The 27306-nt window shown below is 41.9% G+C and overlaps 1 protein-coding gene across 2 annotated transcripts in view; it reads left to right on the forward strand.

The window, feature by feature from the left end:
* CHSY3 (chondroitin sulfate synthase 3) overlaps positions 1-27306 on the forward strand; it is a 158391-nt gene that overhangs the window by 1137 nt on the left and 129948 nt on the right. For both annotated transcript variants that reach the window (XM_086629665.1, XM_086629666.1), the window contains one exon: positions 1400-1683. In XM_086629665.1, coding sequence (XP_086485791.1) covers positions 1400-1683 — 284 coding nt within the window. The remainder of the gene's footprint in view (positions 1-1399; positions 1684-27306) is intronic.

The following is a 27306-nucleotide window of genomic DNA, read 5'->3' on the forward strand; positions in this document are numbered from 1 at the left end:
GGAGAGGGTCCGGTACGGCCCGGCCCGGCCCGGCCCGGCGGGATTGGGCGAGGGCAGGGGGGCGGCGGGGTGGCCGCGGCCCCGCGCCTCGCCGCGCTCGCTTGCGCATCCCAAGGGTGGCGGTCCCGCCTCGTCCGGCCGGCCGTGCGCAGGCGGCGGGCCGGAGCGGCGGGGACCGCTGCCGGCGGCGTCCTGCTCCGGCGGGGCAGCCCCCGCTGCTGCTGCGGCTGCGGCTCGGCCCGGGGGCTTGCGTTCGATACGCCTCGGAAATGATGTTTTCAGCAGTAGCAAAAGTTCCCCGCTGGCTCGCTGACGCTTCGGCTGAGCAGACGCAGCCTCCGAAGGCTACTTGTAAAGCTGCTGTTCTCCTCTGCAGCGTCTGTCTCTGAAAAGTAGTGGCCCTATTTCTGTGCGAGTTTTGTGGCACCGTTAGAAAATGATGTTCTGCAACCCGCTTCGTTTTGGGCTGCGCTTGTTGGTGCTGTTACCCGTGCAGTGTCCTGCTCTTGGCAAAGAAGAAGAAGCTGAAGTTGTAAGCGTAAGCCTGGGTTGTAAGCGTGGTTGCTTACGCTGTTGAAAGTTAACTGGACGTAACTGTATGCTTGTCCATTTGTCACTTGATTTTAAGTGGTTTAATGGACTGCTTGCTTGTCAGCTATCATTCCTCTGTGAAATATTCGCACATGTACACACGTATATATGTATATACGTTCGGTTGCAGACGTAAAAGCTGTTGCTCTTTTCTTTGGGCCCCTTTTGGAGTTGTAACGAACCGGTGTTTAATTGGTTCCAAGGTTCTGAGATAAACCCATCCAGAAACTTTTAATTTCAAATCAATATGAAACCACAATTTCTTAAAAGAAATAGGTAAGGGCTTTGAGGAAAAGTGTGTAGACATTGTGGCACTGGAAATACTTTGGAAGGAGCCCAAGTTTTGTGTTGTTCCAACAGTTACTCTGTAGTCAAACATATTTATCTTGGTTAATTTAGATTGGCTCTGTTGGCTCTGGTCTTTTCAAAAATTAATTGTATTGAAATAATACCTGGCATTTGCTTTCCCCTCCTCTTCCTGGAACTGTAATGGCAAATTGTCCTTCTTCAGAGAGAGTATTAAACTAGCGAGGAAGTGCTTTCCATCAGTATTGGTTGAACAAAACAAGGTTTACTGGTAAAATTAAGTTTTGATCATATTCTGACTTTTGGCTGAATGGAAATATCATTGTAATGTTAATGAATAATAAAAAAAAGAAGTCTGTGAAAGGTAAACTTGTCCAAGAATATTTTCAATTAGGTATAGGATACTGCTTTGGAAGTGGTTTCCTGTGACAGTCTCAGGTACAGGAAAAGAGATGACTGGCAGACTAGGCAGAGAAATTACAGAATCTTTTCTGTTTTTCAGGTGAAAAATTAGAGGAGTTTCTTCGCTCACTGAACAGCAGTAAACCTTTGTATCTGGGACAGACTGGTCTGGGTAATATTGAAGAACTCGGAAAACTCGGGCTGGAGCCTGGAGAGAATTTCTGCATGGGAGGGCCAGGAATGATCTTCAGCCGGGAGGTTCTCAGGAGGATGGTGCCACATATAGGTGAATGCCTTCGAGAAATGTACACCACTCATGAGGACGTGGAGGTGGGCAGATGTGTCCGAAGGTTTGGAGGAACTCAGTGTGTTTGGTCCTATGAGGTAAGTGACAGTGTAAATTGCAACACACTGTTTGTTTATGGAGTTTTATGTCTTGCAATGTAAATAGCTGTATCCTCAAACTCTTTCCCACTGTAATTATGTTTTAATGCGTGCATCAGAATGTAAACTGCAGACTGTGGTGAAAAAAGAGGAAAACATTCATGGCATGTTGCTGCAAGCATATTTATTTCTACTTGTGTCTTTCCATTTTAATCGGTGATGATCACTGCAGACATGTTGTAAGTGTTGCTATACTAGAAGTTGCTGGAGAATTGCCTTCAGGGTTTTCACATACAGTCCTTGACACAGGATGTTGCTGTGTTTAACGTATGCTGTTCAGGTTGGATCTTTTTATGAATTTGTTTTTGGATAAGGATGCTGCGTATCTATTTGTTCTGCATCGCAGGTTCTTAAAATAGGTTGTGGTATTGGAAGAAGAATTGCCTGCATTTTCTTAATTACTCAGGTGTATTTTAATGGAATTCCTTACTGGCAAACACAGAAACAGGGATTGTTTTTTTTGTTATTGTACAGAAATGAAATTTGTTACACTGCCTGTGTCTATGATACACTTTTAAAAGTTTTTCTTTGTATAAAACTGTTAAAATGTGTTAAGGACACATACTTCCTATGCTGTAGTAATTTTAGGAGCAAATGACTTCATTCCATAGTAACATTTTCTAAAATAATAAAGATGTGTTGCGGTACCCAGAAAGTTTGTTTGCAATGCCATAACTGAATTTCAGGCCTATTTCTCTGGAAATACTGTGGTTAGTGGCAACACTGTCTTTGTAGATAAAAATAGATTAAGCGTGCAACTGCCAGAAAGTGTAAAGCATGATAGTTAATATGTTGAATATGATTTTAGTTATTATGACTGGTTCTTTAATATTAATATATGCTTGCCCTTGTGGCATTCCTTCATTAAGAAGGAAAAATTGTTTAAATGGGCCAGTGAAAGAGATCTTGTGCTATTCATGACAAAAAGACAGGAAAAACAATTAATTTTGTGAATTAGCGTTTTTCTGAATGGCCTGGGGAAAGATGGACATTTTAAAAATGGGTTTGGTAGGCTACAGTGCATTTGAACAGGTGAACGAAAGTAAATTTTGAATAGTTGATACTAACTATGTAGAAATTTTAGAGATGGAAGTCCTGCCCTTTACTACACAGTAGAAAGGTGCTTTTATATACTTTTTCAGTAAATGTTGAAAATGCCAATGTAAAAGAATACATCCATTGCACCGTTAGAGCAGGGAAGACATTTATCGTGCAGATGGATATTGATGTAGGACTTGTGGTTTTTAATCAGTCTTCTAAACGATGTGCTATATTGGCAGCTTAATCTTACACTCTGATGTACTGATGTGTCAGTACAAGGTCGTTTTCAAATCCTTATGGGCCTTTGATACCTGCTGATCTGTGTCAGATAGCAGAATTATGATTCTGCCTTGACAGTTGTATCTTGGAAGAGATTTTGGTTTTGTTTTTCTGGTTTGTCTTCTTGGGAAGAAATCCGGGGAAGGGAAGAAAACTGATAATAGATAACATTATCACTATGGCTGTAATTTGTTTTGATGTTGAATGTCACGAAGTTTTGGCTCCAGACACTGAGCTTAAGTGGGATAGAATGAAAAAATATGTTTACTTTCCTCAGTTTTGGAAACTGAATTATATGACTGCCCAGAAGCTCAGCTTTTCATGGTAGGATTTGGGCCTGGAAACAGAAACTTTTTGGAAAAAAACATGTGGTTTTTATGGGCTCTTAAATAGAACAACACCAGTTGACTGTCAGTTGCTCTTGAAGGCCCTAGGTCTGTATAATAAGGAATGGAAAAAGAAAAAAATGTGTTAGGCATTGCAATAGCAGTGCACGTTTCTGACGAGTGTTTCTGTCTTTGGCTCTGTTGCCGGTACAGAAGATGCTCCAGAAGATGCAGATGATTAAGGCAAAGCTGCTTAGGATGCTATCCCAGCATTAAATCTGTGTAGAAGGGAAGGAGCGAAATAGGACGTCTGGAGAAAGACGTGTTGCACTCGTGCTTTGGCATGGTTTGTGTTGCGTAGCTGGTTGTGTCAAGTAGTCTGACACCGCACCTGAACAGACTGGTGTGTTGCGGCTTTGTAAATTAGTCCGTAACAAGGGTCACTTTTTTCCTGGGGCACTGAAACTCTTGCTGTGTGCTTTTTCATTCCTGCCTTAGATCAGCAACACTCTTTGTGTGCTAGAAGGGGAATTACTCCCTCAGATGCACATGTGCAAAACCTGCCATTGGGGCCAAGACTTTCTGCATAGCCAGTTGCACTTTTGTCCTGAAGTCCTCCTGTTGTATGTAAGTAGTAAACCAAGTCTTATGGAGCTGCAAGATTTTTATGAACATCGTTGCTTTTTGGAAGACGCGTAATTTGTATTTAGCACGTGTTGCTGACGACTAATATAAACTGGAAACAAATCCATTAAAATTCATAGAAGGAGAGAAGCTCTAGAGGAGTTGAGTCAGTATTGCATTGTTTTTTATTAGATTTCTTTGCTAAGAACTGGAACAGAAAGTCCCTTTTTGGTGAGGATGAAAGAAATCAAAGAGTTTAAGAGAAAACGAGAAATGCTTGATCTTTGCTGAGTGGCTCAAATGGCATGTGTAAGTCTGGCTGCCTGTCAGGGTTTATTCTGCTGCCGTTCAGAGTTAGCTCATAAGCTGTGCTAGCTTATATGCATAATATGCTTGCTGGCAAGGAGAGGGTTACAACTTTGATATTTTTTTTTGGCAATTTATTTTTTTCCCAGAACGAATAAGAAACGAAGAAGTGTACAAGCCTGGAATGAGCTGCTCTTTTTTTGGGGGCTTTCTAGAGTTTAATTCTTGTTCTGCCAGATTTGAAGCCAGGGCTAAAGGCTGGGTCTCCCACATACCAAATGACTTATGGCTGAGGTGATTAGTCTGTCTCTGCTGATGGAGCTTCTTAGAATCATAGAATCATAGAATCGTTAGGGCTGGAAGGGACCTTCAAAGGTCATCTAGTCCAACCCCCCTGCAAGGAACAGGTATATCTCCAACTAGATCAGGTTGCTCAGGGCCTCATCCAGCCTGGCCTTGAATGTCTCCAGGGATGGAGCATCCACCACCTCTCTGGGCAACCTGTTCCAGTGTTCTACAACTCTCATGGTAAAAAATTTTTTCCTAATATCCAACCTGAATCTACCTCCCTCTATTTTAAAACCATTACCCCTTGTCCTATCACAACTGGCCCTCCTGAACAGCCTCTCCCCATCTTTCTTGTAGGCCCCCTTGAGGTACTGGAAGACCGCTATAAGGTCACCCCGGAGCCTCCTCTTCTCCAGGCTGAACAGCCCCAACTCTTTCAGCCTGTCCTCATAAGAAAGGTGCTCCAGCCCTCTTATCATCTTCGTGGCCCTCCTCTGGACCCTCTCCAACTGGTCCATGTCCTTCTTATGTTGGGGACTCCAGAACTGGACGCAATACTCCAAGTGAGGTCTCACGAGGGCAGAGTAGAGGGGGAGAATCACCTCCCTCGACCTGCTGGCCACGCTCCTCTTGATGCAGCCCAGGACGCGGTTGGCCTTCTGGGCCGCAAGAGCACATTGCCGGCTCATATTGAGCTTCTCGTCCACCAGTACTCCCAAGTCCTTCTCCTCAGGGCTGCTCTCGATCCATTCACCACCCAGTCTGTATTTGTGCCTGGGATTGCCACGACCCAGATGTAGGACCTTGCACTTGGCCTGGTTAAACTTCATGAGGTTGGTACAGGCCCACCTCTCCAGCCTGTTGAGGTCCCTCTGGATGGCATTCCTCCCTTCCAGCGTGTTGACGGCACCACAGAGCTTGGTGTCATAGGCGAACTTGCTGAGGGTGCACTCCATGCCACTGTCCACGTCACCGACAAAGATGTTGAAGAGGGCCGGGCCCAACACGGACCCCTGAGGGACGCCACTCGTGACCGGTGTCCACTTGGACATCGAGCCGTTGACCACTACTCTCTGTGTGTGGCCATTGAGCCAATTCCTTATCCACCGAGTGGTCCATCCATCATGTTAAATAGTTAGTCATCGGATTGCTGAGAGAGTGAATGTAATAACAGGGTTTTTAGGGCACTTGTGCAGAATGGAGGAGACAAAACCCTGCCCTCGGGCTGCAATTTGACAGTTGCTCTGAGCTGACATAAATACGGGCTTTCGCTGAAGTATGATTGCTCCTTTTGGTTGCTGTCCTGTTCTGCAGAACTTGTGCAGCCCTGTGGTGAGCTGGAGCAGGGGCGAGATCCCCTTGAAACCTGAACCTGAGCAAAAGTGTTTTCTTAGCTGACTCAGTAGTCATGGCAAAGCTTTACTGAGCATGAGCATCAGAAGAAAGAAGATAGTCACGTTCAGCCAGGAATGAAGGGGCAGGAGCGCGTCAAACTGCCCTTCTCGGCAGCAACTTACATTTGAATTGGCTGGAAGCACCAGTTGAGCTGCAGCCTAAATCTAAGACGTTGCCTTGCTATGTGAGGAAGTACCTGCTGGAAGTGTTGTATTTTGGATGGATCATTTTCTTTCTGCAAAAAATCCATCTTTGTTCTGATGTATTTGTCAGCGTTATCTTAATTTATCCTCCAGTTTTGATGATTCTGTAATGATTAAGGTGTAATAAAGCTGACAAATTTGTCCAAAATATCTCTGTAAAAAGCCTTTTTGTTTCTTTTAGAGGTTAGCAACTTCTGCTTCCCCAAATCAGTGAAAGTAGAGACTATGAAGGACCTTTTGCTTTTGTGCTTTCAGAATTCATATTTCAAGCTAGCACTCTCTCTTCTACTAATTTTGAAGACTCAAAATGTTTTTCTTTACACGAATGAAGAGATTAGCTTGATCTTAGTGACTCGTACTTGTTTTATTCTTTGGAAACAAAAATATAGTTAAAAAACTGAGATGATGTGTTGTTCCTCACTTTGCTGTTTAGGAGGGACTTGACTATAGAGGACCGTTTTGAAAAAAAGGCTGACTGCTTTATTGTACTCCCCTCCTTTTTTTTTAATGATGTTTATGGTTTCAGGAGTCCATTTTGTGATTTGTAACCTAAGTTTATAACAGAGCAAATAGTGTAGTTCCACAGAAGGACAAAATAAAATGCAACACATGAATTAAATGGCTATAACAATTCAAGCAGAAGTGAAATATTGTCAGGGTATATATACTGGCTATCGGAGATTTTTTTTCAGAAAATGAAAAATGCCAAATGCAGCTTAAAAAAAAATAAAGACCATTCATCAGTGTATTTGGGACATTTATTCTATTGTTAAGCTTTTCTTTTTGCAGCCTTTTTTTCCCTTTCTGTGGGAGAAAATATAGAGTTAAAATATCTCAACTTAGGAGGGACCCATGAGGATCATCAACTCCCATTACATTCATTTTAAACTTAAAAACTGCATTCATACAAAAAACTACATTAATACAAACCACTCCATATACTTCTAATCTTTTGGTAATGCATACATTGTGTTGAAAGAAATATTGTACTTTGTACGTTCAAACAGTTCACATTAACAGTAGCATCTGTTTTCCCATAGGTTTTTTCATTTTACAAAGTTCTATGACAACTGTAGAATACAGTCTTATTACTATAACTTTTTTTTTTTTTTAATAATACAGCTTTCTAATATCCTATTTATTGTTGGTACCCAGTATGTACAGTAAATATCCTGGGAAAATGCCTATTTGAGTCAAACTGCATGCTCGAAAAGGTTCCCCTTGCAGTGCGTTGGAATCGTGACTGTCTCCAGAGGTGCTGGAACCTTTGTAAGCCATCTTCTGACTTCCTCTACAAAATACTTTATCTTGTCCTTTTTAATTCCAGTTTTCCTTCCTAATGTATTTTAATTTTCAATTTGAGGCTTCGTCTCTCTCTTTGTTGAAGATGGTGGTGGATCACAGCTCAGCTTTGAGTTGAACACTGCACCAAACAGAAGCATTAAGAGGTGCTGCCTGAGGTAGTATTTTGCACATTTGAGTACTGGAATGATCAGTCTGGAAGAAGCAGTCCCCACCTCCACTTAAGCTGTTGGGCAGCTTCATTGGGTAGCTACATAAATACAGCCATCGTCTGAAAAAAGCATAGAGTGAGCTGTCAGTAACCTTTGAATAGAAATGCATTGAAGAGTGGATCGTTACAACTGTAGCAGGGATCCCTGAGGGTCTGTTTAGAGGAACGGGGTGATGACAGAGGCCTCAGAACTGTTTGCCTAAGTGGCCAGTTACTGATAGAGGATTGTGCTCATGCTTTCTTAACTATTTGTTATTAATAGCTATCTGATTACAACAATGTTAAAAGTAGTTATCAAACTTTTTTAGTTTATTGTCATTCTCACCTGGTTAGAAAAGTGAGTTATGTTTCCATACCATTGTAGTATAATGTTTCTGTGTGTACACGACACCAAGTAAAATACAAATCATTAAATGCATATCCTGTTGCAGTAGCTGTGATGCTAAAACTGGGTCGTTACTCTTGCCCTGTGTGGCTCTGTCTGGTCCTCACCTGAGCTGCCTGCCTCTGTTGATGCTGTGCAGATTCCCGGCTCTTTCTCTGGCTTTGAAAGTAGCCTGCTGTCATTCGTGTGCTCTTTCACCTGGGGAATGTGGGGAGACTGCCCAGGAATGCTGCCTCCCTTGCATTCACATACCCTGGGGACTCCTTGTCATCTTGCCTCTTCTTGATCCTGCAAGATCAGCTTGGCTGAGAGTTGAGAAAGCTCATGATGAGAAAACAGAATGTCTCTGTTACTTAGAATCACAGAATGGTTAGGGTTGGAAGGGACCTCAAAGATCATCTAGTTCCAACCCCCCTGCCATGGACAGGGAAACCCTCCACTACACCAGGTTGCCTGAAGCCTCGTCCATCCTCATCCACTTCCAGGGATGGGGCATCTACAACTTCTCTGGGCAACCTCTTCTAGTGCCTCACCACCCTCAGAGTGAAAAATTTTTTTCTTATATCTAATCTATATCTGCTTGCTTTTACTGAGGGTTTTAAGCATTTCCCCATGTGGCTCAGCAGGACTGCAAGAGTTGGAGATACCTTTCTGTGGTCTTTACTGTGAGGGATTCAGATGGTGTTAACACAGCTCCGTGGAGGTGTGCACTAGCACACACAAGCCCATGGCTGTAGTCCACTGTATGATGGCATCTTAGCTGTGGGGCCAAGAGCTAGGGGTCTGTTTCTCACCCTCATTGAGAGCTTTTTGTAGGTTTCTGGCTTGTTTGCAGATTGAGTGTCCTGTCTTTCCTGCTGTGCCACTCCAAGAGGAAATACTGCTCAAGCCTTTTTGGAGTTTGACAGTTGTGTAATTCTGACTCCTGGTGCTGAGTTACTGGAGGACTTCGGGGGTGTGTGTTCATGTCCTTGGTGTGAAAAAAGCGTGAGTACACCTTCCTCTTCATGTGTTTTCTTCTAAGATGCCAGCAGCTATTTATAAGCAGGACTACGTGGGCTAGCTAACAGCTTTCTAGTCTGTTTTGAATGTTTGTACATTCTTAAAGCAAACATTTCAGAGGTTTTCCTCTTTAAGAATAAGCTTTTCTTTGAATTTCCAAAGCATCCCACAGACAAGCAAACGAAAAGCAAAAGGAAAAGTTCTTAAATGACCAAAAACGTACTTTAGTTCTGCAAATGAATATCTTGAACCATCTCTCAACCTATATGGAAACTTAAACCTAAATATGTTCAACTTTTCTCGTGTTTGCTCTCATTTTATTGGAAATGTGACGTCAAGACTTTTGTGCAACTGGTATACTGGAGGCGGTATTTCCATAGAAGTCTAGTGCAGAAGGCTAGCTGTTCAAGTGTCTTTAAAAATAGTGTTTGACATGCCCCATCCCTGGAAGTGTTCAAGGCCAGGTTGGATGAGGCTTTAGGCAACCTGGTGTAGTGGAGGGTTTCCCTGCCCATGGCAGGGAAGTTGGAACTGGATGTCCCTTCCAACCCAGATCATTCTATGATTCTATGAAATTAACATCTGAAGGACGATAATTTGGTCACCAGGGACAATGCTCCTTTTGACTTTGCATTTGCTGGTAACAGAGAGATGTATGTTCACAGAGCTGTTTCTGAGTGTGGCATGTGTGAACGAGCTCCTCATGGTGTGGAAACAGATGCACTAAAGAAATGCAACTAAAATTTCTTTAGTTGTATGTGTGGCCTTACCTACTATATGAGGCATACACTGTAAATCCATGTGCACAGCAATGTGCATTTGTACGTACACATGCATATCTTTAAAGCATAAGTGGAGGCATAAATAAAGGTCCTTTAGAGCTTTTAAGTTGTGCTTCTAGGTATTTATGGCAATCTCTTTACTGTAAAGCTTAAGAATTTAGCTTTCAGCTTGTTTTTCATTTCTCTTCATAGTATATGTGTCCTTCTGTTCTGTGTATGTGTGTACTTTGGCTTCAATTTAACATAGCTTTTTGGTTTTCCATTTTCCTTGAAAGGTTTTTCTTTCCAGCTACAGACTGTAGCATGCCTTTTATCATAATAACTTTTCACCACCAAAGGGGACTCTCTTCAGGATCAGCTTTTATCCTGCCGAAATCACACAGCTTCCTATTATTGATCATGATAAAACACAGTGACTTTTTCTGTGACTTTTTATGAATTTTTGGCAAAATTTTCTGATGTGCTTGAGTCTCAGTTCTAGAAGGCAGGGAATATAACTAGAACAGATGTAGCTGATGACAAAGCTTTTAGGAAAATGCCTAACTCAGGAAATGAAACGATTTTGTTATGTGCTATTGATAGTTTTAGTTGTTATTTTAAAATATTTTGTTAGGTATAAATCTGTCCTACTAGAATGAATGAAAGCAGATGCCAGTATTTTGGATTCTTTTATCTTACTATAAATTTTTGTGACTGAAGATATTTTTCTTCATATGGTACAGGGAGACAACTGTGCCTAAATGAGGGTAGTTGACTTGAACAGAAAATATTGTCAAAAAGCAAAAAGTATTTTTTCTTAATATTTGGTTTTAGTAATTTTGGGAAATATAATATTAGTGCATCCAAGAGGGTCAGGTAAATGTTTATGTAATCTTTTGTGGCATTGACACTTGAAGTCTGCTTAGAGTTGTAGAGCATGTCTGTTACATCTTTGCAAAAATTGATGATTGTTTGTACCATGAAGAAAGAATTTTGTACCAAAACTATGCATTGAACATTCCTCCACCCTGGCCATGGTATGCTGGTGTTCACTTCCCTCTTCCAAATCTGTTAGCCTCAGTTTTTACTACACTAAATCAGAGAAAAAACCTACCTTCAAACTCTATCCATGCTGTGCTTTTGGCATGTGTCCTTGAAAGTGACAAACTGTCACGAGACGGAGATATAAGAGACTTATGGTCTTTATGGAGCAGAGCGCCTTGAATAATTAAGGGCTGGTCATCTTTTTTCAGTATGCTTATCAACTGTCTGAGCTGAGCCTGAGCTTCCTAACTTGCCACTGGAAATTTTTTTTGAAGAGCAGAGGCTTTATTGTTTTAACTGCACATAATGCTAGAAGCAGGAAGGGGAAATGCTGAAAGAAGGTAGGTTGAAATAACAGACTAACATAGATTAATAGACTGGTTTGGGTTGGACGGAACCATAAACACCATCTAGTTCCAAAACCCCTGCCATGGCCGAGTACACCTTCCACTAGATCAGGGTGCTCAAAGCCCCATCCAACCTGGCCTTAAACACTTGCAGGGACGGGGCAGCCACAGCTTCTCTGGGCAACCTGTTCCAGTGCCTCACCACCCTCTGAGTGAAGAATTTCTTCCTAATCGCTAATGGAAATCCACCCTCTTTCAGTTTAAAACGATGACCCTTTGTCTTATCACTACATGCCCTTGTAAAAAGTCACTCTACAGGTTTCCTGTAGGCTCCCTTTAAATACTGAAAGGCTGCTAGTAGGTCTCCTTGGAGCCTTTTCTTCAGGCTGAACAACACCAACTCTCTCAGCCTGTCTTCATAGGAGAGGGGCTACAGCCCTCGGATCATCCTTGTGGCCCTCTTCTGGACCTGCTCCAACAGCTCCATGTCCTTCTTGTGTTGGGGCCCTACAGATGAACACAGTACTCCCATGTAGGGTCTCACAAGAGCACAGCAGAAGGGGAGAATCTGGCCTCGACTTACTGGCCACGATTCTTCTGTTGCAGCCCAGGATACAGTTAGCTTTCAGGAGTGAAAGCACACGTTACCAGCTCATGTTGAGCTTCTCATCAGCCAGCATCCCCAAGTTCTCTTCCTCAGGGCTGCTCTCAGTCTGTTCTCCACTCAGCCTCTGTTTGTGCTTGGGATTGCCCCGACCCACGTGCAGGACTTTGCACTTGGACTTGTTGAACTTCAGGAGGTTCACACAGGCCCACCTCTCCAGCCTGTCAAGGTCCCTTTGGATGGCATCCCTTCCCTCCAGCAAGTCGACTGCACCACTTATCTTGGTGTCATCCACAAACTTGCTGAGGGTGCACTCGATCCCACTTTCCATGTCACCGACAAAGGTGTTAAACAGCGCCAGCCTGAATATCCACCCCAGAGGAATGCCACTCATCACTGGTCTCCACTTGGACATCGGGCCGTTGACCTCCACTCGTTAAGTGTGACCGTACAGCCAGTTCCTTATTCACCGAGTGGTCCATCTATCAAATCCACATCTCTCTAATTCAGAGACAAGGATGTCATGTGGGACAGTGTCAAATGCTTTGCATAAGTCCCGGTAGATGATGTCAGTTGCTTTTCCCTTATCCACCAACACTGTAACTCCATCATAGGTAGTCATCAAATATGTCAGGCACGATCTGTCTTAGAGAAGCCATGTTGGCTGTCATCAGTCAGCTCCTTATTTTCCATATGCCCTAGCATAGTTGCTAGGAGGATCTGCTCCATGATCTTGCTGTGTGGAGACATGAGACTGACTGGCCTGTAGTTCCCTGGGTCTTCATTTTTTCCTTTTTGAAAAATGGGTCTTATATTTCCCCTTTTCCAGTCAGTGGGAACTTCACCAGACTGCCATGAGTTCTCAAATATGATAGAAATGGTTTAGCAACTTCATCTGCCAGTTCCCTCAGGACCCGTGGATGCATCTCATCAGGTCTCATGGACTTGTGCACCTTCAGGTTCCTTAGCTGGTCTTGAACCTGATCTTCTCCTACAGTGGGCAGTTCTTCATTCTCCCAGTCCCTGCCTTTGCCTTCTGTGGCTTGGATGGTGTGGCTAGAGCACCTGCTGCTGAAGACTGAGGGAAAAGAGTTGTTGAGTACCTCAACCTTCTCCATAACCTAGGTAACTAGGTGTCCCATTTACTTCCAGAGAGGGCCCAGATTTTCCCTAGCCCTGCTTTTATCACTGACATACCCGTAGAAGCTTTTCTTGTTGCCCTTGATGTCTCTGACCAGATTGAATTCTATCAGGGCTTTAGCTTTCTTAACCCAATCCCTGGTCTCTGTATTCTTCCCAAGCTACCTTGGGTCCTTCCTTCCACCCTCTGTAGGCTTCCTTTTTTGTGTTTGAGTTTATCCAGGAGCTCCTTGTTCATCCATGCAGACCTTCTGGTGGTTCTGCCTGACTTCTTCTTTGTTGGGATGCACCACGCCTGAGCTTGGAGGAGGTGATCTGTGAATATTAGCCAGCTTTCTTGGGCCCCTCTTCCCTCCAGGGCTTTCTGCCATGGTACTCCACCGAGCAGATCCCTGAAGAGGCTGAAGTCTGCTCTCCTGAAGGCCAGGGTAGTGAGCTGGCTGTGGTCCCTCCTCACCACCCTAAAGATCTTGAACTCTGCCATTTTATAACATGCCTTCATTGAGTTTGGTATGTTAGATAACTGTCACTATGAATCAGCTGCTCATGACTGGAAGTTGCATCCTCACAACGAAGACTTCTTTCATGAGTTTTTGCCTTAAAATAGGATGTGGTGACAATGTTCTCCATGTGAATGTACATGTGGATGTGTGTGTGTGTATATTTTAAAGAATAATGCAGAGTATTGCCATTTGTCTTTTTGCTCCAGTTTGAGCACTGGATTATGATAAAGACCATTAAATTTATGTCATTGTTGTAGTTTAGCCCAGCCAGCAGCTAAGTCACCACGAGGCCGCTCGCTCACTCACTCCTGTCCCTCAGTGTGGTGGAGAGGAGAAAAATGTGACAAAAGGCCTGAAGGTCGAGATAAGAATAGAGAAGAATCTACCACCCATGGCCCCGGGCAAAACAGACTCAGTTTGGGGACAAATCAATTTAATTTGTTAATGGCTCATTCAGGAAGCAAAGCCAGATCTTAAAAACACTTTCCCCCATCCTTTCCTTCTTCCCAGCTCCATGTCCTCCCCCAGTGGCCCAGGGGGACAGAGAATGGGGGTTGCAGGTCAGTTCATCATATGTTGTTTCTGCCGCTCCTTTCTTAAAGGAGGAGGAGTCCTTACACTCTTTTCCCTGATCCAGTGGATCCCCTTCTCATGGGACAGTTCAACGTGACTTCTCCAACGTGAGCCCTTCCTGCAGGATGCAGTCCTCACCCATCAGATTGCTGCACTACGGACTTCTTCCCCATGGAGTCATGGCTTCTTAGGGAGCTGCACACGCTCTGGCATGGGATTCTGCACGGCCTTCAGATGCCTCTCCGCCTCACCATCAGCCTCCAGCAGCTCATGGAGACCATTCTCTACAACTCCTTTTAGGCACAGGTATCTTTGCTCCAGTGTGGGGTTCTCCAGGAGCTGTGAGTGGATCTCTGCTCCACCGTTAATCTCCACGGGTGGCAGGGGGGCCGCTGCCATCTCTCCATGGCTTGCAGGGGAATCTCAGCTCCAGCACATCACCTCCCCTTCCATCTTCACTGTCCTTGGTGTCTGCGTGGCCATTTCTCTCAGGTCTTAGTCCTCTCGAAGAACCTCAGAATTCCTGACAGGATGAAGCAGGGCACTTTGGAGCTCTCCAGGCTACCCTGCTGTGGCCATCTCCAGTCAAGTAGTGGGTGCAGCGGGGCCAGCCGCCTGTCTCCTTGCTCTCTTCAGTGCAGGTCCAGCCTCCATTCAGGCTCCTTTGTCCCCGTCTTAAATAGGGCATTTGCAGAAGTGCTGATGGGCTCAGCCGTGGCCTGAGGGGATGAGGAGGGTCTCTCCTGGCCAGAGGCCCGTCTGACAGGTTTTGGAGCCTGCGAAGCTTTTCGCAGCTACTTACAGGGGCCATTTCCACAGCCATTCCCGTGCTACCAAATCTCATCACATAAAGCCAGCACATTCAGCTTTTTCACAGCTACTTACAGAGGTCGTTTCTGCAGAAACGGTGTAGACCCCGCACAGTCATTTAGCTTACCAAGTGTTTCTGGAGACTGATAATTATGATAACAATTGTGCTTAGACCTATCTGGGATTGTAGGAGACTCACTCCCATGTGAGAATCCAGTGTTAAAATATATTTTTGTTTCTTTTAAACGCTCCAGTTGTCTTCTGTAGTATTCCCCTACTGACTCTCTTTTCCTAGTGCATGGAGGGATGTGAAAGCACTTAACACTCCCACATTGATCTGAATGGGATTTCCATTAGCTGTGTATGCTGTTGATAAAACACTGGTAAAAGTTCAGTAGTTCAGAAGGGGAAGAATCTAACTGAGGCCCTCAGATCAATTGTCTTAAAATATGTTCCTGAGTGTAAGTTAGTTATTGACTTAATTAAATAGGAGCTCTCAAATTTTTTGTATTTCTGAACATTGGTGATATCTACTCTGGTATCTTAAAATATGCTTCGGTAGTGACATTCCTCAAGGTAAGTCCAGAACTGCAGGAGCTTCATGCTCATCTCAGTCTGACAGAACTTTGCTGTTGCTAATTGGAATGTTTGATTTAGTACTACGCTCATAGTTTTAGTAAATAACGTCAGTGCTAATTTTCCATTGCTGAACATCATTTAGAGACCTACTATTTTCCTTGGAAATGGCCTTTGAAAAGATTTATTTGAAGGTTTTGCCATGAATCTGGGGAATGGCCAATGGAAACAAACCAGCTTATGGTTTCACCAGTCTTAATATCCATGTTAGCTTCTATGTAGGTTTGTGTTCTTCAAACTTGAAAGAAAATAAAATGTGATGCCTTGGGTTTAGGAAGGAAGGAATTTGTGCTTTCCTGGTTGATTTTTATTTAGTTCTTTCTGTTTAGCCATTATTATCTTAATCAGCTTGGTCAAAATAAGTCTTTCTCTGCAGACTAGATACTACGTTGTACAAATGAAGTAACTTTTCATCCTTATCACATCTGTTATGATCATGTAGCTAGATAACAAAAATAGTTTCTGGATTAAGTATTTCAATTATATGGGAAGAGAAGCTTTGATGATTGATACAAGGATAGAATCATACAGTGTTGCTCTGTTATTTTTTAAATAGCTTTAAGAAAATATTTGTGTGTTTTATAGTATAATTATTATTCTTTCTTTACTGGGGATCAATATGTAGTAATGAGAGATGTCTAGTAGAGTTTTTGGTATCTGTTCATCAGTACAGATAATAAACTATCAACACTGTTGTGTTTAACAGGTTGATATTTCCATTCATTCACACTCTCTAACGAGGTATTTAAGATACCTTCTACATCTTCAATCATTCCTTTTTATAAACGTATTGAGCTCCATCTGAAGTAATAGGGTCTTCCATTTTGCCTGTACTGTGCCATTGGAATAGTGTTGTGAAAATGTCCTGTAGCCAGGACAAATACTGAATGAATACTGGAGTCTGTTGGAAGAGTTATGTTTCTGGTTGTATGTCGACTGTGTAGTGCAGATCTTTTCATGCTATGACTTCATACTAATTTGGAAAAAATTAAAATCCTGTGTGTACTGTTAATGAATGCTTTAATTCATGAAGAATTGATGTGGAAGACTCCAATTAATTGTTTAAAGAATTAAAACTTGAAGAAGTGTGTATGTATATGTGTATACACACACACACACACATATGTATGTGTGTATATATGTGTGTGTATATATATATACATAAAATGCTAGGAGAGCATGTCAATACTTTAATATAACAGCTTGAGGTAATTTCCTTGAAATGCTACAGTAGAATAGAGACTTTAAAAAGAGGTTTTTGGATAGGCTGGAAAATACATTCCCATGAACACAAGGCTTGTGTAAATGTAAGGATTAGTTCCAGCGTTAATGCTTTTTCAGAGCGTTTCAACTTCATTAATAAGTAGTAAATACATATGTGTTAAATCTCATGTGTACCTGTATTCCTTAGTATCTTGAGGTTGGCACCGGTCCTACAACTAATATGAAACAACCAGCTTAGTCTTCACAGCATACAAGCAGCAGTCTGCTCCTGTCAGCTCTGGCACCTTTCCTGAAAGGGAAATGTCAAGTTTTGAAGAACTTAACTTTTACTAAGTAAATAAATTAATGCAAGTTGTAGAACCAAAGCTACCTCTGGAGTCTCCTTGCAGTGACCTGTGCTACATGCTTCTACATACTTAGATGTGAAAAAATCTGGTTGTGGTGCCCTTTTGACATTCAAATGATGAGAAGAGCCATAAAACTCTTGAGGAAGCTGTGGGGGCCATGGTACATGCAGGAGTTAAAGCTACTGTCCACAACACATGGTGTGAGCTGAGATGGAATCAGTCTACCTTCTCTCTTTGCTCTGATCAAAATCCCTGTCTTTTTATATTCTTTTCTTATAGCTGTAATGGAAGACCTGTGGCTTGTAGGGGAGAAGCAGCCTTTGAGTTTGGCATAGGCTCTTTCGTGTTTTGCTTTTGACTATCACAAAGCCCTGTGGTAGCAAGAAACTTCACCAAAGGGTTTGGTTAAGTGCAGTCAGTCCTCACTCAGGGAAAGTTTGTCTCCCCTCCTATCTTACTCCACTTGCTGTCTGTATACAGGGTTCGAGAACAGTGTTCATTCCTACATCGATCACTTTAGCCTACTTCGTGGGAAGTCTCCTCAATTTAAAGTTCAATTAAATATGTGTCGCATACTGAATATAGTGACTTATTTTCTGCTGTGAAATTGCCTCCTTGCTCAGGGCTTACGCTCTCTCCATCCTCTGTCCCTTTCTGAGGCTTCGCACTTCATGTCCTATTGCCACCTTGTCTCCTTTGCAGTACAATTTTTGCTCTGGCTCTTGTTTCTGCTTTTGAAGTGACATGAAAGCCTGTAGAACCATGAAGAATTTCTCTGTGTTACTGTGGGAATGAAACTGTTTCAATAAAAGCTACAATCTGTCTATAAAAGTTAAAAAATGTTAATGAAATAGATGTGCAAGGCAAACATATGAAAGGAAGCATGTGAGCTGTTAAAGTTTCATTCAGTGGTTTGAACATACCTAGAAAGGGGAGATGTCATTTTCAGTGTGTGAAACATTAACAACTTCTGAATGTTATTGAGGAGGAAGTACATTGTCTCTAGTAATTTTTGAACTTTTTTTTTCTGAAGTCCTGGAACAATAGCTCTACTGTCCTCTGCTTGCATAGATCAAGAATAACATGCATAGACAATTCTCAACGACATTCTCTTCATCAAATCTTCAACTGAAAAAGCTTTTTTTAAATCAATATACGTGTTTTCCTAAGAATATGGCTTCTATAGTCTTACGTTTCTGGAGGAAGTCTTACAATTTTTTAAAGGGTTTTTAGTTTTGGTGTTGCAGGAAGGTGACAACTGGGACATAATTCTCTGAGGTTGGTGGGGAATAGGTTACTGCTATGTTGGTCTGCAGTGCAGTACATCCTGGAATGAAAGAGCATTGGGTCACCAGATTTGTGTTTCTCACACAGTGATGAAGGCAGTGAACATGGTGCTCTTCCCTATAGTTACCTCGTAGTGCTGAGCAGTTGAGTGCAGTTGCCTGAAGTGCTTCTTTGACACCAGATGTATTTAAGATAAACTAAGTTTTCTCAGTGCTTCCTGTATACCTCTGTCTTGAGTATTTTTTTATCATTGGTTTATCTTCAGTACAGTTGTTCTGTTGCACAAAGTCCTACAAACTGCTGCTGAACTCATGAAGCCACATCGTTTATACACACCCTTTCTGTTCGCTCATTATCAAAAGTTGTTCAGCTATTAAATATTCATGATACATAGGATTCTTTGTCATGAATTTCCAAAAACTGAAGAATGATCGTCATGGGACACAGGTCTTCAAGGTTTTGCCTAAACTGAGGGAAGGAATAGCTTTTAGAAAGCATTTTTAATATTTCATGAATTCATATGCATTAATATTGTAATGTTCTCTAGATGATGAAATTACTCAGCAATGAAAATGCTTTCAACATGGTAATACATGTTTTCTCAGAATTTCTCCTTGAAAGCCTACAGCCATGTTTTGTGTTCTAAATCTTTCAGATTTAATCAGTGAAATATGATTAGTTCTTAACATTGTTTGGATGGGAGACTTATGGAAAATCTTAGTTGTTTGAAAGAAATTATCTTGCCAATACCTATAGCAGTTCTCACTTTCCTGAATCCACGCTCAGTGAATGCCTCCAGACTGTAGTGAAAAGTGGAGCTCTTGGGGTAGTGCTTGTTGAGATGCTGTCTTTTATAAAAGATACCAAGTTGTGGTCTTGGCAACTAGTGACCCAGAGAGATCCTGTGTTAATCTACTCAGCAGCCTTTGTCTAACTTTTGTTGTTTTATGGTTAACCTACATAAATCTCTTTGCAAAATGTTACAGTGTTGCCACATGTCATTAGACAGCTCATGAATGTTCATGTTTTAGCTAAATGAATTCTGTAGAAGAGCTGAACTCCTTGGACTTCTGTCCAACACAAGTAATTATAAAATCTTTTGGTGTTCGAGTGGTTTGCAGCCTTCATGCAGGTGACTTCTTTCACTACGTCTCTGCTCAGTAAGCAATTGAAGTAATCAATGGTACACAAATCTGAACAGGTTGTTTGGATTGTGAACTGCTAGTGCATGCCATTGGGTTGGCTTCAAAGTTTCTGTAACAGTGTCATAAAGTGTTCCTAAAATGTAGTTACAGAAAAAAAATAGGTTAAACCCTTTATTTTAAAGCGTTAGGAGGATATGCACACTCAAGAGATGAACGAACGCAATTAATTGCCTTTGAATAAAGATCATGGAAGTTAATATCATTTATATTTATATACATACATACACACATGCATCTAGACATACATAAACAAACTCTTCTTGAGAAAAAGAATATTTAAAGTAAATTGTTCTACTAAAACCTATACAATATGTAGTTAAAAATAATCTATTTTACCAGACTGATAGGTTTAGAAATAGTCATTAAACTGACAGGCACTGTCATTTGGATGATTTAGAAGCCTTTACAGGAATTTTAGTCTTCAGACCAAAAACTGTCTTTGCATGTGTATTTACCTCTTGTAGGTAATTGTCTCTTACAATTTACCTCTTGTAGAGGTTATTCTCTATGCTGCTGAGAAATTGCATTGTAACTAAGATGAAAGGAATGCTGTTGTTTTCAAAGAGGTCGCAGGACAAGACCCTGACCCAGCAGGTGACTTGGTGCTAGTAAAGCCCTGCGGTGCTGAGGAGCTAGGAGAGCATCACATCCACAGTTTTACATCTGCATGGTCAGAGCTGGAGACAGAGGGCGAGAAGGCGGAAGGCGATATTGTGAGATGTTTGTAGGCAGAATGAGGATTCCTGAGCAGGTGATCTCTTGAAAATTTTTTATGAGCTCTTGAGAGACAAAAAGGAGAACTCCATGCAACAGTCTTGCCATCTTCTACAGTATAGGGGAGAAGGATGTGACAAAGTGAGAGCTTGAAAGAGGAAGGCATAGAATAAGGAAAAAATGTGGTCATCTGGGAAGGGATTAAAAAAAGGATGTCTAGTCTAGGGTGTAACATGTTAATTTGGGGCAGGGCCTTGAAGGTGAGGACTTTCGACCAAATACTGTTAAAGCTGGAAACAGAGGGAGGCTGTGAATTATTTGTTTCCGGCAAAGGAGATATAATTTGGGCTCTTGTAAGTAGGTGAAGAAAGGATAAATTGGAAGGACTATTAAATGCTAGTAAAGTCAAACGGCAGGCAGTATAAAACATAATAGTAATGGTGAGGCAATGATCTCAGTGAAGCTAAAGTTTCACTAGTTAAGGTGTGATATATGCTTGGCAGGAGCAGCTAATGTGCTCTCTCTTATTTGATGCGTTTTCAGTAACGTGATGGCCTACACGGCACCGGGCTTGCTGTCATGAGATAGGATTTACTTTTCTCAAAGGAGAACGAGGGTCTTTGCTCATGAGCGTGGGGGGCTCATTGACAGGGCTTTCAACTAGGCTTGGAGGGGGAGGGGGATAATACCAGGTTCGATCAAGACAAGCTGAGAGCACCTGAAGAGCAGCAGAAAGGAATTCCAGCCACTAAGTCAGGTTCATCGGAGGTCAAACTTAAATGCCTCTATGCAAATGCATGTAGCATGAGGAATAAACAAGAGGCGTTAGAGGTGTCCGCACGCATGCAGGGCTGTGATGTGACTTTTTACAAGGGCATGTAATGATAAGGCAAAGGGTCATGGCTTTAAGCTGAAAGAGGGTAGATTTCAGTTAGCTATTAGGAAGAAATCCTTCACTCAGCGGGTGGTGAAACACTGGAACAGATTGCCCAAAGAAGCTGTGGCTGCCCCATCCCTGGAAGTGTTCAAGGCCAGGTTGGATGAGGCTTTGAGCACCCTGATCTAGTGGAAGGTGTCCCTGTCCATGTCAGGGTGGTTGGAACTAGAGGATCTTTAAGGTCCCTTTCAACCCAAACTGTTGTGTGATTCTATGAAAGAAGGCGAGGAGGTGCTCTGTCAGCATGGCCTGCGTGCGTGGCAACTAGACAACACACAGGTCTTGAGGACCTGGTAGCTGTTCAAAGGGCTGGGCAGCCCTGATCTGTTGCTCTAGAGTGGGAGGCTGGGAGAGCAGGACGGAGATGTTGCCTGCTGAAGCACTTAAGTGAAATGAAATCATGGTGTGCTCTGAGAACTGCTCGCCTTTGACTTTCCACAGGCTGAGACAGTGTTGGAAAGTGTTGGAGTAGCAGCAGGGCCAGCCAGGCACTCGTCTGTGCTCGGCTGGGTTGGCTACTGAGTAGCGCTCAGGGCAGGAGCGTACTGGGAGGTGGCTTTGGAATGCCCCTGAGCTGTGTAATGCCTTTGTGCGTGGCTTCGGAGCAGCAGCGGAAGCTGGGCGCTTGCATGTGCTCAGTGGAGTTGGCTCTGGAGATGGGCTCGGTGGGGTTGCTTCCCACAATGGACTTGGCAGGGTTGGCTCTCTAAATTGGCTTGGCAGCATTAGCTATTGAGATGGGCTCAACAGCGTTGGCTCCCAAGAAGTGCTGGGTGCGGGAGCCCGCTGGGAGGCGGCCCTGGAAGGCCCTGGAGCTGCACTCTGCCTCCATTCCTCAGATGATCTCTAACCTGAACTTACGCAATGGGAGGGAGTTTATTCCCCTCTTCCCTGCCTCGTAATTCAAGGACTCAGAGAGTGTGGGAAGAGCACTTGCAGTGAAAACAGAGACTATTGCTCTATATTTGTGGGATCCTGCTTTCTCTTTCTTCTCTTTCTCCTCCCTATCCATTCTAGGTAGTGTCTGGTAATCTGAATTGATTCAAGATGCAAATCTTTTTCATGTTACATGTTTATCTCTATTCCACTCCCCCCCCGAGCCTGCCCTTAATTTTTGTGACCTAGCCTTATCCTGTAACTTCTTCCAGATCTTGAGTACAAGCTCCTTTTGTTCATGCATTTGGGATGAGTAAAACTTGAATCTAACTAGCATGACTGCACTAATAAAAAATACGGTTCCTTAAGGCCTTGACATGCTAATGCTGTCCCACTTGATGTGTTTGAGGAGTGATTGGAGGAGATGGGATGTAAAGTAGGCTGCAATACTAAAGAGAAAATGAGTTAGTTTAAATTGTAGGCAAACTAGGTCTATTGAGAAGACAAATGAGAAAGCAGTGTGATCTACTAAAAAGCAGTAAAATTCTAATTAGTTATGTCCCGACAAAAGAAATTAGGGAACTCACTAAATAGTGAATGACATGCTACCTCTAAGCCTGAAAGAACATTTGCTAATGTTAAAGTTGCTATTGCACTACGGAGAAAAATGGGAAAAGTAAAAGAGAAAAAAAAGTAGTAGTAGAAGAGAAGACACTCCTCCCTCTCCCTCCCATCTATTATTTTTTAAAATGAAATGAGAAGTGGAAGGATGAACTCTTGCTGCTTCTTCATTTCACTACCATTCACTATTTCGCTTCATTTCAAATCACTAGTGATAATGTAATAATTTATATTGCTTAAAAAAAAGAGGAATTAATGTTTTGGAAGGAAGTTAATAATAAGAATACTGTTAAGTAAAGTTATCTTTAAAAAAACTTTGTATATTTTGATCTATGGAGTATCCTGCCTCTTTGTGATCAGACTGTTATTTGCATTTGGTAGTGATCCTAAAGTTGGGCAGGGCAAATGTCAGTCAAAACTTGGAGTTGCACCCGTCTCTCAGTTGTCTCTGATGAATACTGTCGTGACTAGGTGTTATTTTTGGGTTGCACATGCCCCTGCTAAGATTGCCATTTTTCTCCTTTGAATCAGGACAGAAGCTCAAAGGCATTGGTGTAGGGAATTGGATCCGCTCACGCCCGCTCTCTCTGTAATACAGAAGCTCTGTGTCTGCCTCAAAGGATGGAGAATAGCACATGGCCTGAAAACTCAGTGGAGAACTCTGGAAGCATTGTCAGGGTGGAGAAGCAGGACACTGATTTTAAGGGCCTTGTCTTTGCTGAGATAAATAACTTTTTGACACAACAGATTTGAGTGGATTTCATAAATGTTGCTGAGTGGGTAACAGATTTTATCATTTATGGTAATTCCTGAGATGGAAAGTGTTTATCTTGGCTCTGAACCTAGTCTAAATTTTCAGTACTTCCAGTTAGGAAAGCTTTTTGTCTGCCACCTGAGCAAATTCTGCAGGTAATCTAGAGTCTTCTTTTGGAACTGAGTCACACTTAAAGGCCTTTTCTTTCTTCTGAGGCATGTGTCTTTTACAGGACAGCAAGCTAAATTCATGTTTTCGTATGATCCCTGATTCACATGGTCTTCAGCTGGAAAAGCCAATACTGGATTTAGGAATTACTTCTGGAATAAGAAATTGTTTCAGTTGGAAAAATACTGCAATTTCTGTAGCTTCAGTTCATGTGTTCTGTTAATTTTTTTCTATTCATACCCATGAATAGAAAAAAAAAGAAAAAATCAAGCGGTCTGTTACAATTGGTGAATACCTACATGGGAAGTATAACTGATGGCAACTTAATGAGGCATATCATGGAATCACAAACATAATCTGAAAACAACAGCTGTATGAACTCAGATTCAAAATAAGATCTAAAATCATGCCCAGAAAGAGGAAAACCAAAGCATTTTAACCACTTGCCTAGGCAGCCAATGTATTTTTTTAAATGAAACTAGGATCTCTTTCTGTTAGATAATAGCTATATACATATATGACTATATACAGCACAGGAAATTGAGATTCCAATAAAGTTTTCTAATCTGACCTTGTGTAAAAGATCAGATTACTGTAATACTTTTTCTGATGCTGTTACAGTTATGATAGCGTCAGTCTTAATACTGCATTAGGGAGTCCAAGTAAGTGTTAGTTTGTTTCTGTGAAGATTAAATGTATTCCCCTTCACTGATGCTGTGTCCTTCAAAAGCACAGATTTTTTTATAATTCATGCTTCTGCGATGGTGTTGGGGCTCTCACTTGAGAGCTTGTGTGGCTTGCAGGGTGCATTGTTGCAAATTTGTAGAGAACATAGGGGCATAGTAGTGTAATGCAATATAGAGAAAACAAATGACAAAGATTCTGTGGATTTCCCCCCGACACACACAAGCACATGGCAGTAGAAGAGTAGTCAGGCCTGCATTTCACTGGTGGGTAATGGTTTGCTTGAACTTTTTAACTAGATACTTGAGGACGGGCTGTTGTCCTTGCTTGTTTGCCAGATGGTCGGACTCATGGCCAAAATGCATCATTCCTGCTGTTTTGTGTCACGTGAGGGAAATCCCAGTGCTATCTGGATGTCATGACCTGCAGTTGCTAGGGTGCTTCTATGTCAGATCGTTCATGAGCATAGCACAAATATTTGTACTGATCTTAAACCGAAGAGAATTTCTCTGGCCTTGTTTTATGGGCAGTTCTGAGCAATGAAACTGCCATTTTTGTCTGGGTTTGAAGTCCAGGTTTGTGGTGGGAAGTCTATGAGTATAGCAAGGGGAAGGATCTTCAGTCTAGGGGAAAAAGTTGTTGGATACATTTAATTATTTTTAAATTATTATTTCAGATAATGTTGTGAAAGTGTTCATTGGCTTTTGAGCTGTGTCTTGTGGTTGCTTAGTGGAAGTAGGCACCTGTGCTGGGGTGCTGCGGCATGGCAGGCGAGGGGACAATCTGCCTGGAGAAGACCATGCATGATCCTCTGTATTCTTAATTTCACTATGTGGTGAGCGAGCAGTGGCTACTGCCTTCCTCTGTGAGCCATGGAGAGGTTAAGCCTCGGGGAGACATTGCCGTTTTCCAACCTTGGACTAGTCACCGGGTTTTCCTTCCACTTGAGTTTTGGAAGTTGTGACTCTTGAATCTATGAAGTTTTTTACTGTGGTCAGAAAGATTTACTCCACTGTCAAGTGGCATATAAATGGTCTTGGGAGAGCTTTTTTTTTCCCAACAGATGCAATTCTGAAGTCAAAAGAAAATGTTTTGATCCAATATATGTCTATTTTAAGCAAGTCTCAATTTGGTCAATTGGAAGTGTCTGTGGGAAACTGGGAGTAGCCCTGCTGAAGTGAGAGTTGCCTGCAGTTGGAGTCACAGTGATTGCTGGCTAACTAGACTGTGCTTTTTCCAGCAATATTGATCAACTTGTATTTCATTAGCACTTAGTGAGCGATGCTTTCCTATTTTATATTAAATCATAGTGATGTGACATAAAGCAAAGTGTTTTCAGTACTGCACTGGGTCTTTGAGAGACTTGTGTTTTGGACACATGAAGAAAAACCAAATTGCAGGAGCTGATGGACTTGGATCATTATGATATGGAAACTTCAGCAGATATTTCCTGCTGAATTAATTCAAAAGTAGAGCAGAGCACGCTCTGAAGAACTGGAAAGTATTTAAATATCTTCAGCATGTCGTAACTGGGCATATGTGGTTTTTTTTTTCAGTCAAATAGCTTAGCCACAAGTATACAGCCTCCAGAGCATCAAGAAGTGTGTGGTTTTCCTTTTTGGTTAAGTTCACATCAGTTTGACTAAGTTAATTGAGCTAGTGGGAGAGACACCTTCTTCTGCTCCAAAATCAGAAAGTTGTGACATTTTTGTTTCTTGAGTTCCCGAATAACTTTACATTTGGAAACTAGTTTCAGCTCTACGTAAAAATAGGTAGTGTTCCAAAACAAAACTTGCAAACAAACAAGGTATATCGTTCAGTCTGAAACTTATTTTCCTTGATTTGTCATTTGTAAAACAACCTAGAGCTTCCATTCATCCCAGTCATTTGGCAGTTACAGCTCTTATACGAAGTGTTACGGTAATTTTTTCTGGAATGTATAAGTTATGTTTTTGTGTGTTAAATGTACTGTGGCCACTGGGAGGCCAAAGGTTGGGAAGCTTCTTACCTGCCTTAGCATTGTGAATAGGCAGCACCAGCTTTAGGACTATAATAGTAAAAAAAAACTACTGTTGCTAAGAAATGGGATGGAAAATGTGAAAATAGAGTGTTATATCAGCAGATACCTACACCCCTTGACAGGCTTGGTGAAAGTGCCTATTGGCTATAGCTTTCAAATAAATGGTAGCTCAAAGTCAAGAAAGACTTAAAAAAAATTTACATAGTAAAAAATTCTTGTTAAGACACTTTTCTTACTAAGACTTGGAAAAAAATATTACCACTGACCACTAAGCAATCAGTGCTACTCAATTTGGAGACAAGTATATAGATAAAATAATGAAGCATGAATGGAATGTCAATTTTTATATTAACCTCTTTCATGTTTTCTGGTAGAGGCCATAGTGAAATTGAGAAACACCAAATGTAAAAATAATAAGAGGACTTCCCAGTGCAGTGTGTGTGTAAGCTTGGAAACACAAGCCTGTGAGAGACCACAGACAAGAACTTAGGAAAAAAGGATAATATCCATTTTATGGATGAATAATATCTACAGTTACGTTAAGGATAAAAAAAAACCACTTTAAAACCTTATCATTTATAGTGTAAAGCAGCTTTGATTGCCTAGGCAACGAAGATACTTCCTTTGTCTGCATGCATTTCATCTATGTTTCAGGACTTCTGGACCTTCTTCTGAACTGTCTGATGTGTCTAACATGTCTAACTGAAAGACAGGATATTGAATTACCTGAATCATGGGTCTGCTCATGGCAATTTTTATGATCCCAAGATCCTAATTCTCATTTGGAGAAAACATGACATAATAGTTGGACTATTTGAAGAATTTGAAGAAGTTTGAAATAGAAGTAACAAGAGAAACTACATCCTCTATATAATTTTTTTCTTGTTTTGAAACGGAAGCTAGTGTTAGTTAGATGAGAATTATAACTGACCTTTAAAAGTATATT

The sequence above is a fragment of the Tauraco erythrolophus genome, chromosome Z (assembly GCF_009769465.1).
Source record: "Tauraco erythrolophus isolate bTauEry1 chromosome Z, bTauEry1.pri, whole genome shotgun sequence".
Taxonomy (NCBI): Eukaryota; Metazoa; Chordata; class Aves; order Musophagiformes; family Musophagidae; genus Tauraco; species Tauraco erythrolophus.